The following is a 12,621-nucleotide window of genomic DNA, read 5'->3' on the forward strand; positions in this document are numbered from 1 at the left end:
CAGTTTCCAAACCCACCAAACAACCTCACCTTTTGGCTGAAATACATATATCACTACAATGGGTTCCTCCAAGATCTTCTCGCTCGAAGGCAAAGGCCTTAAGCTCGACACAGCCGCAGACATCGAGCCACATATCAAAGAGCTCGTCGACAACCAAGACGTCGAAGAAGTGCGCTTCCAGGGCAACACGCTCGGCGTAGAAGCTTCGGAAGCTCTGGCCAAAGTCCTAGACACGAAGAAGAAGCTCCAGGTATGTTCATCTCCCTTTGTCCCTCCACTCCCGCTCGCCCACTCTTTCCTCCACTCCCACCACCAAACCTGACTCCCACGCCCCACACAGACCGCCAACCTCGCCGACATCTTCACCTCCCGCCTCCTCTCCGAGATCCCACCTGCCCTCGATGCCCTGCTAAAGGCCCTCCTCGCTCTCCCCTCTCTGCACACCATCAACCTCTCCGACAACGCCTTCGGCCTCAACACTCAGGCGCCCCTCGTCTCCTTCCTTGCCGCCCACGTGCCCTTGCGGCATCTCATCCTCAACAACAATGGGCTAGGTCCCGCAGCCGGCACTTTAATCGCTAACGCGCTGAGTGAGCTCGCGGAGAAGAAAGCCGCGGCGCGGAAAGAAGGCGGCGGTGACGACAGCAACGATGTTCCGGATCTGGAGACCGTGATCTGTGGAAGGAACAGGCTTGAGAACGGCAGCATGGCCGCCTGGGCGAAGGCGTTTGCGGCGCACACGGGCGTCAGGGAGGTCAAGATGGTGCAGAATGGCATCCGGCAGGAGGGCATCACGTTACTGCTTAAAAAGGGCCTGCGGCATGCGGCTGGACTGAGAACGCTTGATCTGCAGGATAACACCTTCACGGCGATGGGCGCACGGGCGTTGTCTGACGTGGTGGGGGGCTGGACAGAGCTGGTGGAGCTGGGGGTTGGAGATTCATTGCTGAGTGCCAGGGGAGGTGTGATGCTTGCGACGGCGCTGGCGGAAGGAAAGAATGGGAAGCTAGAAGTGTTGAGGTTGCAGTTCAATGATATTGATGCGAAGGGCGTCAAGGGAGTGGCGGATGCGTTGGAGAAGATGCCGAAGCTTAGGAGGGTGGAACTCAATGGGAACAAGTTCAGTGAAGAGGATGTGGCTGTTGATCGCCTGAGAGAAGCCTTGTCTGAGAGAAAGGAGAAAGTCGCGAAGGAGGTGGACGATACAGATGACGACTACTGGGGTCTCGACGAGCTGGATGAGCTGGAAGAGGAGGATGAGGAAGAGGAGGAAGATGTGGCTGATGAGGAGGAGAGAGAAGAAGAGGAAGATGTCGACGCCGACAAGAAGGCAGAAAAGGAGCTCGAGAGGGTAGAGCAGGCAGAGGACGAGAAAGTGGCGCAGAAGGACGACAAAGAAGTGGATCAGCTAGCGGATTTGCTGGGCAAGACGGAGCTCAAATAGACGGAGGAGTAGTCAGAAATGGAATCGACAAGTTCTGAATAGCACTGACTTGCCATCGTTCGTAGTCGAAGTCATACCACAACCCTAACGATGCTAAAGAGTATCTATGCGTGTGGAGTTTTCACGAACAGGACATAAGTGGATTATCAGGGAATAGGACGTTACAACAGCCGCCCTAGCAGCTGAGCGGACTTTATCCTCCGTATCATAAGCTTACCTGTGAAACAGCCGCTCATAGCCGCTTGACTCCACAAACTCAAAAATCACCGCGTACACGAAGAACTAAAATTCCCCTCCATGACAGCATTGCTGCAAAAATGCAAAAACATACAGCAGTAGGGATTCGCTAGTGGTCACCCACCTAACTACTGATCTACCGATTCAAAGCTTATGTGGTGGCAGAGCGAACGGGATGCCCAGTATTCTTTGATCTATGGCCGTATGTGTTTGCTTTGATCAGGGGTTTCGTTTCATCAAGTAAGATTTTTTTTGAGTTCCGTGCTGGTCGCGGTGATGGGCGTTCGCGCCAAGCGCAGGGACCAGGGCCCACCATCTTTTCCTCCCGAAAGAGAGTCACCTCAGCCTCAAGCCGCAAGTCCTCTGCCACCGTCCTCAGCTCGTCCTCAGCTCGTCCTCGTTATCGGAGGATATTGCTCGTCATAGTCTCCAATATACGCACAAACATGACTGGCTACTCACTTACGCTCATTGTGGAGGCGTACTGGGAGGGCTCGGCGAATAAAGCGTACCGTAGCCGTCGGATTTTCTCGTCCTGTATTCATTAATGATATGGCCTCGTACGTAACGTGTCCGCTTGCTGGATACGAAGCCATTCGTCCAGATTTGATTGAGCTTTTCCGAGAAGCAACGGACAACATATTCAAGCTCCTATATCAGAGAGCGCTCTTCGTCACAGATTTCTCAGACTTCGTCTTCGTCACGCTATAACGGTCCGGAACCAACGGTGCCTATTTGACCTTTGCAACAGCGAGTGTAAGCAAGCTTGAGTCTCTCGAAGGCTATCCGCTTGAGCGGTGGAAATGGGACTCGGAAGATAAGATCTCTAATGCAAGCTCTAGACATAGACTCAAAGTCTAACGCTTCCGAGATAGGTTTAGCATTTTCGAGAACAGGTTAAGCGTCGGCTGCGAAACGTTGCTGATCAAGTGATATCACTGCTACTTCCTCACCAAAAACCATCCCTTGCGCAGTAGGAATAAGTTCTTTGACCCTGTCTAGAACGCGCATCAGAAGTGTCCATTTCCACCGCTCAAGCAGATAAACGAACAATATTCGTTCAGAATTGTGCATAGAACTAACCATGTAGCTTTTTTTTTGCTTTTGGACGCTGCTAAAAGCACCATCTGCATCTCCAGTCTTTTCCGATGCCAGGTTGCGTATCCTTCCAACAACGTCTCTAGTCAAGGTTCTTGAGCGATTTGGTTATTGAGGTACATCTATCGACTAAGCAAGTGCAGATACTATCATCAAGAAATCATCGTGGTAGCGCTTCTCTCAGAAACACGTCTGCCTCGCTATAGGCCAACCGCTGATCGGATACAATATCTTCGAGATGTACGACGATCGACCTTGTTCCCTCCTCTCTGATCAACCATTCGGGAACCATACCGCTTTTTTGCTAGGGTCTCTAGTAAGCGATCTAAGAAAGTGATATGATCATGGAGGCTTGATTATGTAGCACAGGGCCTACTCATGATGCTAATAAGTTCGCAACAAAGCGAGCATGCTTGTAGGGTATATAGAGGTTCCGATTGGTCCATAATACTTACTAGCGGATCTACATGTTGCAAACCTTATCAGTCATAAAAGAAGGTCTCCTAAGATGGCCGGATGCTCCTCCGGCTTCCCGCTCTCACGTGACCACTCAGACCACGGCGTTCAGTCACATCAATCTTCTCACTGGCTGTATGCACCCGAGGGAACCATCCGGCCCTTTTAGGGGACCCTCTCGTAACGAGTACATAGCACAGCCTAACCGGAGTTGCTCAAAGATCCGTGCATGCGAATCTAAATCACGATTCACGAGCCTTGGCAACGCTGTGCATGGAAGGAGCCGAACCGACAGCCAGCCGCTGTTAGCGGTTATCCTTGACTTTACTCATTGATCGAGACACTCTTGTTGGCTGGGGCCGCCTTCTCAGCTACCAAGATAGACTTGCGTAAATCACACCCGCCCTGCCTGATTATAATCGTGTTTACTGCACGTTTCAAAAGTACCGTCTAAATTCCGCAGGTTAGCGACATATGTAGCATGGGCGAACAAGACTGGTATTTCCCCGCAGTAATTGCCTGTTCGACTCTGAGAAAAGCAACAAGGCCGGCCGACAGATGATGCTAAGGGCGCGGACGGTAACCGAGGGGCCTTAGTTGGGGCCGACTAGATCATTATAAGTATTCTCTCGCGAGACGCACCGTACTTCCGCTTTCCGTCCAATCGCTTCTCATTTTTCTTCCGCGGTCTCTGCTCCCTGGCCTCCTGCCCCTTCCAGATCGACCACCCAGGGCGGTGCTATCTGTCACGCACGACTGCTACTAAGATTCTCTGAGAAGGAAGCTATGTACTGATCACCCTACGGATCCCGGGGGGGTTGGTTGCAACAGCGGGTCCACGCTGGTGGTTGCAGCTAGTGGGGGGCGAGACCGTTGGCCTGCCTTCCGCCTCTTCTGCTCTGCTGACAGCCCAGGTACGCCTCATCGCGTGTCTACTAGACTGATGCAATGATGCGTTGACAATGTAGATACTCGTACGTAAATCTTCCCGAAGCTAACGCTCAACACGATGGATTGGGTAAAAATCAATATCTCTACTTATTACTCCGCTTTCCTGTCTTTATAGTATAAAAGATATCCATCGACCGAACCACTTGTTCTTTCTTCACAGCAACTTCTTTCGAGCCTCCAACAGTCCGTAGTTGCACCTTCAGTATTGTCAATTTACAACCTCAATTATACTCACAATGCGTGCCACAATCCTCTTAAGCCTCCTTCCCTTTTCCACGGCTACGATTGTCACCGCCTACTCGGCGGGCAGCTGTACGGGTACCAACCTTGGGACGTTCTCCTCGTGCGGCGTTACAGGTCTTCGGAACTTTGACGTCAGAAGCGCGAGGGTCAACTTCGAGCGAGCGACGGTGCGCTTTTATCGCGATTATGTCGATGGGCGTTGTGCAGGGGCCGTCGTCTCAGTCGCGAGGTAAGCAAAGCCCAATGATCTCAAATAACGTGCACTTGCAGGCATTCGGTGGATCATGGTCCATGGTGAAGTAAAAAGGCGAGTAGAGCGCTGTGCTAATCTGTGGATAGTGACAAATGCCAGAGCTTCAGCACATTTGCGCCAAAGTGTGCAAAAATCTGTGGTGGAACTTGTGCGGCCTGTTGATAGGTTAATACGCGGTGGAGTCCTGCATTGGCGGCATCCTTACGGACTTAAGGATCTCCTTCACTTTGTAGACTGGATGAAGAGTGTTTCCCCACGATGACTTGGCGATTTTTCATTTCCCATAAGAGATGGGCAGCGTTCTTTGACAGGACCAAGTTTGCTCTTGCGCTCTCCATCGAAAAATCAATCGACATCTGATCAGTTGGCCTGAGGATTTTAAACCGCTCCGTCCTCAAAGCTTTAGTAGACTCGGGCATCGTACAAGAGAGGTACACGTCGCAGCAGCAAACTGATATAAATCCACTCATCGTTCATCTTGATAGTGATTGAATTGATGCCGTCCATCTAAATCCAAAAAAAAGGTCAGATAGGCGCAAACGTATGCTATACACGTGATATGTAGTCATTTTCAACACAGACTGCTCCTGTCAGTAGCCGTATAATTGTGAATTATTGCTGCTTAAGAGGTCTGTAAAGCCATCCTGTCCTCCCAAGAGTCCAAGATACTGGAAACACAAGCGATTGCACATTCGCAAGCCACTATGGGTGAACGAGCTCACCACCGTATTGACTGCAGCCACTCGAAGGAGTGGTCTAGTTTTCTTCAATGTTTCACGCCTCTACAAAGCTAGTTTAAAGCCATGATTATGTGTAAAACAGAAGAAAACTTTGTGTAGAACTTCTCGACACTTGTGCGCGTTTCGGCTTGGACACTGTTGGCGTTCTGGGTTCTCACCATCATTCAGCACTATGTTATCGAACTTCATTCCCCGGTGGCTGCAGTTGTGCTGTTGACCGCTTCTCATCAGCTTTCGCTTAGCTAAGAGACGTACACTTCCTGTTCACATCAGACACCTGAGTATTTGTACTCATCTCTTCGATTGAGGGCGACATCAAGGAGGACGCCTGACTGTTTGTCGTGTCTGAACGTTAGACGTGCTATTGTCAGAAGACAGAGGTTTAGGGCTTAATACCATTCTTTACGCACAGTGCTAGTTGGCCTCATTCAGCATCCCCCGGATAGTACTTCCTTACAGCCTCCTCAATCTCCGTTGGCTTTGCGCCCGTAACCCCTTCCTGTACATCGCCATCCACGAAAAACGTAAAAGTCGGCATGCTGCGAATGCCGAGCTCCTGTGCGATGTCCGGCTCCTTGTCTACATCGAACTGGTAGAAGCGAGCTTTCGGGTATTTCTCCGAGAGCTTTGAGACAGTGGGAGCGATGGCCTTGCATTTGCCGCACCATTCTGCGATACCTTCGACGATCATGAGGCCATCCTCGTTAAGAGCCTTGAGGTAGGCAACCTTCGAGTCGAGTGTGTGGATGCGGTCAGTGGCATCTGATGGAGGAGTTTGGCCGCTCATCTTAGGTTCATCCGGTGGATTAAGAGACTGGGTATTAAGTAGTGAGGAGTATAGGTCTTCCAGCACTGGATATCCTATCGAGATGATAATGAACTGTCAAGAGGTTCGTGACTTGTTCTAGAGCGCGGGCATACGAGTACTGCGGGGAACGATTTCCCTTAGCGAGCTTGTCTCGCTAACCCCAAAGTTATCAATGAAGGTCCAAGGGCAGATTAAAGAAAGTTTGCCGCTCTGCACGCGTGATCTGGGAGCACAGAACAGCAATCTTCTTTTTAATCCGCCCTCGGTCTATCACTAACAATCCACTCACTAGGAAAGTGATATATATATTTAAACAAGCATGATCTTGAGCTACTTGAAACTCAATGCTGCCGGATTAGTCAAACTGTCAATTAATCAAAGAGCATGTGACTGGCCCTTGTCCGCTCAGCATGTGCTGCGGCAACGCTTAACGCTTATCCTCTTGGACAGATAGTCCGATGTCAAGCCTGAAGGCTGACAGTCCACCCCAGCCCCGACCGACTGGCGGTCTATTAACTATCTTAGCTACAGATGCCTAGTAATGCAGGAGTCACCCGAGCGGAGATACTAGCCCAAATCCATAGACATCCTGCGCCACTGCAGCGGCCGGTTATCTTGACAAACTGAACCGACGGCAGTAAAGGCCAGTGCTCCTTGAGAACAACAACTTGCAGGGGGGAAATGTTCTACGAGGTGTTCGGCTGACGGTCGTCGCTCAGGATCCTTTTCCATCATCGCCTCGGTTACTGAGCATGCCTCTTGCAACCACATATTGTCAACCTTGTCGGCGAGCCCAGCTAGCCACTCCTTGACATTTGCGATGTTGGCTTGATACGAGCGGTCGCCATTCTGGTTTGCGAAGCGAATATCGGAGAGAGACTTTAGTTCGCTGGTGTTCTGAAGGTCCGATGCTAAGACACCAAGCATTTCTGCAAATACGCAACCGAGTGAGAAGATGTCTGCACTAAGGCCTCGTCTGTTCTGCTCAGTAACCTCCGGCGCGGAGTAGGTCCTTGTAAACGATGTGGGGTTGTCAGTGACCGAGTCTTGAACAGACGGGTATGAGCGCGAGATCCCGAAGTCCGCGATGTAGAGCGTGAATTCTGGTACGTTGCAACACGACTGAGGTGCCTGCTTCGCAAGGACATTCGCGGGCTTGATATCCATGTGTTTAATGATATTTTTGTGGAGGAACTGCACCGTGTTTGCAAGGCAAGCAAAGAATTGCGCCAAGTATGCTGTTTTTACTGAAGCTGTGGGAGGTGAAGTCCATATACCCCACGCCGTGGATGATAGGACGTGCAGCTTTCGCAAACCAGGGCCATCATAGTCCAATTCGACTTCACTGAAGTGTGCTTGGCTCTTGTCCGGGCGTAGAAGTGGTAGCCAATGGCCCAAAGCAAACTGGCCAACATCTGCACCTTCTTCCAGGATCATATCCATGTAGTTTTCCAGGTTCCACTCGGCGACGGGGTACAGGAGAATCGCTAGTTCGTTGAGCACGACGTATGTACCAACAACCCTCACGATATGGGCGTTGTTGAGACGCTGAAGATGTTCGACCTCCTCGATGGCTTCCTTTCGGCTGATCCAACGGCCACATTTGATCCTTTTCCTTGCAAGGCGAATTCTCCGGCACATAACGCTGTCTACCAAGGCAGTTTCTGAATGACCGAGAACCTTTCCTTCTTCTACCAAAGGTATCAAGGCTCTCTCTTTCCTCGAGTATTCCGCATGCTGCCCTCGACCGGACCAATTATGCTCGTCAAATGCATTAGGGATGAGATTTCTTGACTCAAGAAATTGCCGCCACTCGCTGTCTGCTAGGGGCTGCTTGGAGCTACCTACCCCTGACTTTGGGGTATAGAAGCTTTGTATTCGAGAAGCAGTGGTGTGGTAACTTGTGGGACTTGCCACGCCCGTCTGTTGCTGCACGCTTGAGTATATGAAGGCGTTGCGCAGCGGGGATGATATGGGGACGTGAGACGTTCCGAAGAGCTAGGAGGTGTCTTGAGGGCACAGACCATCGTCACTTCCCGAGTCGCCTACGTCTCCACTATGAAAGTGTTAAGACGAGGCTGTATCGAGGTCTTGGTTTTCCTCGTGCTCCTTTTCGAATGTATGGAAGTCAAGGTCCAGCTCTTCCTCTTTTGATGTATCCGTGATATCCTTTGTTGCGGTATAGGTCGCCATTGCTATTATACTTGGTCGTCCTTGTTGCTGGGGTTAAAGAAGCGGCGAGGCTAAGGTAAAGCCTGGGCCGGATTACATACTCCAACGGTTCTGTAACACCCAAAGAAGACGGCAGCCCGCAGTGACTTCAAGGCCGCTTCTGCGGCAACGGTTTGGTCGGTTGCGGTCGGTCGTTTGGAGACATGATGGCCATTGGCATCAGTCAGAATCGAGGATGAAGGAAGTTCGATAGGTATGCTTCGCAAGGCGTGAAAGAGGTTTGGGCTGCAGGATTGAGTTGTCGAGTGTGGCAGCCAGCACCAATGTGGGTATACGAATAGTTGGAGGTCTGCCCTATTCTATCACCTGCGCTCGACTCACTAAACACCCAACTTACCTGAGAAGCATCAATTTCGAACCGCTTGAACCCCTATCCTGCCCAATCAAGGAAGCTGAGCGGTTAGGATAGTCGAAGCGCACGTGACTGGATTTTGTAGGTTCAGCAAGTCCCCCGCCTTGCATCACAGGGTCCACGTCTGAGCTCGTGGGTCAAATAAACCACCAACAGAGCACAGAATCTCAGCGCCCCTTCAGCTCCCCCAACTCTTTAGATTCGTAGCCTCGCTCTCACCATTAGTCATCCAGAAGCCAGCCCACTCTCCCATCTTAATCTCCACCCCGAATCCAACCCCCCACCACCAACCATGACCGACCTCTCCATCTACGACCATGACAAGACCCTTTACCTCTTCACCTCGCTCACAGCGGGCTCCTCGCACATCATAACCGCGACCTCGCGCATCGAAACCATACTAAAGGCGAACAAGATTCCGTTCCAGGGCGTGGATACCGCGACGGATGAGCTAGCGCGGAAGCTCTACGGGCGCCGGGCGGGGGGCAGGAAGCTACCACTCCTAGTAAAGGAGGGCTATGTGATTGGCGATCTTGCGGAGGTGGAAGAGTGGAATGAGTTTGGGGAGCTGAAGGAGGCGATTGGGGATGTCGAGGCGCCCAAGGGCGCGGGCTCCTCGACGGCGGCAGCTCAAGCAGCGCCAGCAACGAAGTCGTCCTCCACTGCCACCGCTGCAACTCCCGCAAGCACAAGCGCAAGCGTAGCAGGAGCAGCACCAGCACCACCTCAAAACAAAGAGAACGCCCCTCCCTCCCAACAGACTCTCGCGATGCGCCAACTCTCCACCGAAGCCGCGGCCGTCGGCGCCTCGAAGCAGAAATCCACATCTACCCTTAAACCCCAACAACCCACGTCCGCACAACCACCCTCTGCAGTCCCAAAAGAAGCCCTCCCCGCGCCCGCAGCCGGCGACCCGAACCCGACGTCGCGCCGCAGGTCGAGCATACCGGCCCCGCCTGAGGAGATAAAGGCGGTGGAGGATGCGTTGGCTATCCCCGAAGAGGAAGAGGAAGATGACGACGAGGAGGAGGGTGATGATGAGGACGAAGAGGACGACGATGACAACGACGATGACAACGACGATGAGGAGAAGGTGGGTGCTCAGCGGGCGGACGCTGTTGCTCCCTCAACGGCCTTAGGCACGGGATCTAGGAACGTGGAGGGAGACAAGAAGGGCGGGGATGCAGCGGCGCCGGAGAAGGCGGGGGAGAGCGTTCTTGATTGAGGGGAGAGTCTTGGGCTGATATGGGCTATAGGGACAAGGGATTTCGCGGTGGGGTCTATGATGTGCAGACAGGGTTTTATGGGAATCCAGGAGGACTGGAGTGGATACCCTGGGGAAATGAGACTTGGGATATATTCTCAACCATGGATCTTGGGGAAGTCTGGGGGAGAGGCTGTCTTGGGTGCGCCAACATTTCTGCTACTCGTACGTAGGTCAGGAAGGACGAAGCACCGAGTTGGAGTCTATCTACAATCCCACTTGTTGACACTCAAGCCGGAACAAGAAGCTTTGCAAGAGCGAGACAACAAGTAGTCTGGTAAGCAAGAGTGAGCATTACATCCAGGCTCCCTTGTCCAACGGTCAGAAATATCATCTTTTTACAAGCCAGAACATATAGCTGCAACTACTGGTTCCAAGCAGTCGCGGAGACCATGTTAGACCCGTTAAGGGAGGCATAAGTATCAAGCTTCATGGCAAGGACGTTGCTCAGCGCGTCGCGGACCTCGAACTCCTCGAGCACGGCGCCAAACCTGCAAAAGTTCATGTCAGCGTTGCGATGAGGTACACTAGAGCTAAGAGCATAAACGTACCCGTAGCACCTGATCTTCGCCAACAGGTCCTCCTTCATAGCAGAGAAGTCCTCCTTCTTCAAATGGAAGAAGCTCTCATGCCCCATGATTTGAGCCCAAGCCATGATCGGCGTGATCTCCCCCTCCAGCCCCAACCTGTTGCTCAAGTCCAGCAGCTTCATCAGATCCTTGATCCCCACATCCGGCATCTTGTGCGGATACTTCTCCTCCGGGCGCTCCACGATGTGCGATTCGGGTGGGCACGTGGCCATGAGTGCATGGCCGCTAATATCGGCCTCGCTGTCCTGCGAACGGACGCAGAGGAACTGCATGTGGTCCATGCAGGGTCGTTCGAGACTGCGACACCAGTGTGTCAGATATTGCCCGGACAGGAGCAGGGGACGATGGAGGAACGCAGCAAGGGGACGAAATGTGCACACACGCACATGAGCAGCGTTCACTGATGGGGCGGAGGTGACAGATAGGGTGTTCGGTCGTACGTTAAGACAAAGTCTATGCCTATCTGGTCGTAGTCCATGCCTGGATTCGGCTGCGGCGGCGAGGGCAGCGGTGCCTGGCCCGGCATCTGGGGCATTGCATTTGGTGGTGGCGGCGACGTGTAGCCGGTTGATGCGGATCCGGGGTGATAGCTGCCTGCGCTGCCCACAGAGCTGTCCATGAAGCCGGAGCTGCCGATCCTGCTGAACGTGCTCGGACTTGACAGGTCGTAGGTGATGCCATGGGCGGCGAGCAGTTGCTTTAGCCTGCGGTTCTCCTCGGCAAAGCTGTCGCGTTCGCGCGCGGTGGTCTGGAAGGTCTCTTTCAGGCGGAGCACTTCTTGCTCCAGGGCTTTGATGTACATCTCTTTCCGCTCCCGATGCGTTCTAGGATCAAATTTAGCGATTGCAATCACAGTCACGGAGAGTCGGACTACCTCTGTGCCTGCCGGTTAAGCTCTTGCCGTCTTGTCAAGGCAGGCTTGCTGTCCGGCTTGGGGCCCCTCCGCTTCGGCGGTTGGCCATCTGCTATGAACGTCAGTGCATTGATCGTACCTCGAGCGGAAATCAACATACCTTTCGTGGTCTTCTTGTCGCCTGTCAAATTCTTGAGGAAGCCAAAACTAGACAGAGGACTTCTGGAACTCTCTGATTGATGACCGCCTAATCATAAGAGGTAAGCCACAAGCTAGACCAGAAAGATAGCTTGACAGAAAGACAAGGAAGCTGCTCCTCAACCAGCCGACGCAACGATTGGTGAGCACCGGAGTCGTCCCGAACTGCCTAGTTGCTGCGATTGCACGCTGACAGCTGAGAGAGCGATGAAGACAAAAGTGCAAGGCCACGATACAGGTCCAGAGGGAAGCAAGCTTTTCCGAAAGAACACGGTGAAGCCCGTCACGCCGGAGTACCGGCCACTGCCGCCTTTGACTGAACAGGACTCCAGCAAGTGCTCTAAGACCATTCTCGGACGGCAGTTCTAAAAGTGCTTTCTCTTTAACACTGTACCGGACTTGGAGGAAGATATCGATTGCCGAAGCACAAAATACTCAGGAGGGGTAGTTGAGTCGAAGAACGCGCGAAAGACACGAAAGGGCGATTGCGAACAGTTCAATGCGTCTACACGAAGGCCTTCAGGCTTACCATATCCATTGCTGCCCGATCCCTGATGTTCCTCCATAATGTCGCCCATGGCGTTTGTGTCCGGCGGAGTCATGTTCATACTATGAACGGCGCATCGATCGTCGGGTTGGTATGGTTTAGGAGACAGCTGCACAAGGTCAGTTCGAGATCGTAGTAGACCTGAAGAACGAGCGATGATAAAGATAAAGCATGCAGTGTAGATATACGAGTCTCCTGGCGACCTAGGTTGTATCGGGCATAGGCAGGAGGCATTGACAGTAGGAATGGACTCTACTTGACCAGAGGGTGTTCAAGGCCAAATGCTTCGAAGGACAGCAGGCAGCTTGAGGGCTCCGCTTCGTGCTCGTGTTACGCAGAGGGTACGGGCATGAGA

The 12,621-nt window shown here is 52.5% G+C and overlaps 4 protein-coding genes across 4 annotated transcripts; 2 read left to right on the plus strand and 2 right to left on the minus strand.

Annotated features, from left to right (window-relative positions):
- Positions 1-58: 58 nt before the first annotated feature.
- On the plus strand, positions 59-1,444 carry W97_01196 (uncharacterized protein; the record flags this gene model as incomplete). The annotated part of the gene is made up of 2 exons (XM_007779105.1): positions 59-250; positions 341-1,444. 2 exons carry the CDS (start codon positions 59-61, stop codon positions 1,442-1,444), a joined length of 1,296 nt encoding a protein of 431 aa, XP_007777295.1.
- A 4,402-nt stretch (positions 1,445-5,846) lies between these two features.
- Positions 5,847-7,871, minus strand: W97_01197 (CMGC protein kinase; the record flags this gene model as incomplete). The annotated part of the gene is made up of 2 exons (XM_007779106.1): positions 5,847-6,302; positions 6,921-7,871. The coding sequence occupies 2 exons, from the start codon at positions 7,869-7,871 to the stop codon at positions 5,847-5,849; spliced, it is 1,407 nt and encodes a 468-aa protein (XP_007777296.1).
- A 1,235-nt stretch (positions 7,872-9,106) lies between these two features.
- W97_01198 (uncharacterized protein) lies at positions 9,107-10,039 on the plus strand (the record flags this gene model as incomplete). Its single annotated transcript, XM_007779107.1, has 1 exon — positions 9,107-10,039. One exon carries the CDS (start codon positions 9,107-9,109, stop codon positions 10,037-10,039), a length of 933 nt encoding a protein of 310 aa, XP_007777297.1.
- A 403-nt stretch (positions 10,040-10,442) lies between these two features.
- On the minus strand, positions 10,443-12,321 carry W97_01199 (uncharacterized protein; the record flags this gene model as incomplete). Its single annotated transcript, XM_007779108.1, has 6 exons — positions 10,443-10,569; positions 10,630-10,965; positions 11,109-11,492; positions 11,543-11,630; positions 11,682-11,768; positions 12,249-12,321. The coding sequence occupies 6 exons, from the start codon at positions 12,319-12,321 to the stop codon at positions 10,443-10,445; spliced, it is 1,095 nt and encodes a 364-aa protein (XP_007777298.1).
- Between the last annotated feature and the right edge of the window lie 300 nt (positions 12,322-12,621).

This window comes from Coniosporium apollinis (assembly GCF_000281105.1).
Source record: "Coniosporium apollinis CBS 100218 chromosome Unknown supercont1.4, whole genome shotgun sequence".
Classification (NCBI taxonomy): domain Eukaryota; kingdom Fungi; phylum Ascomycota; class Dothideomycetes; genus Coniosporium; species Coniosporium apollinis.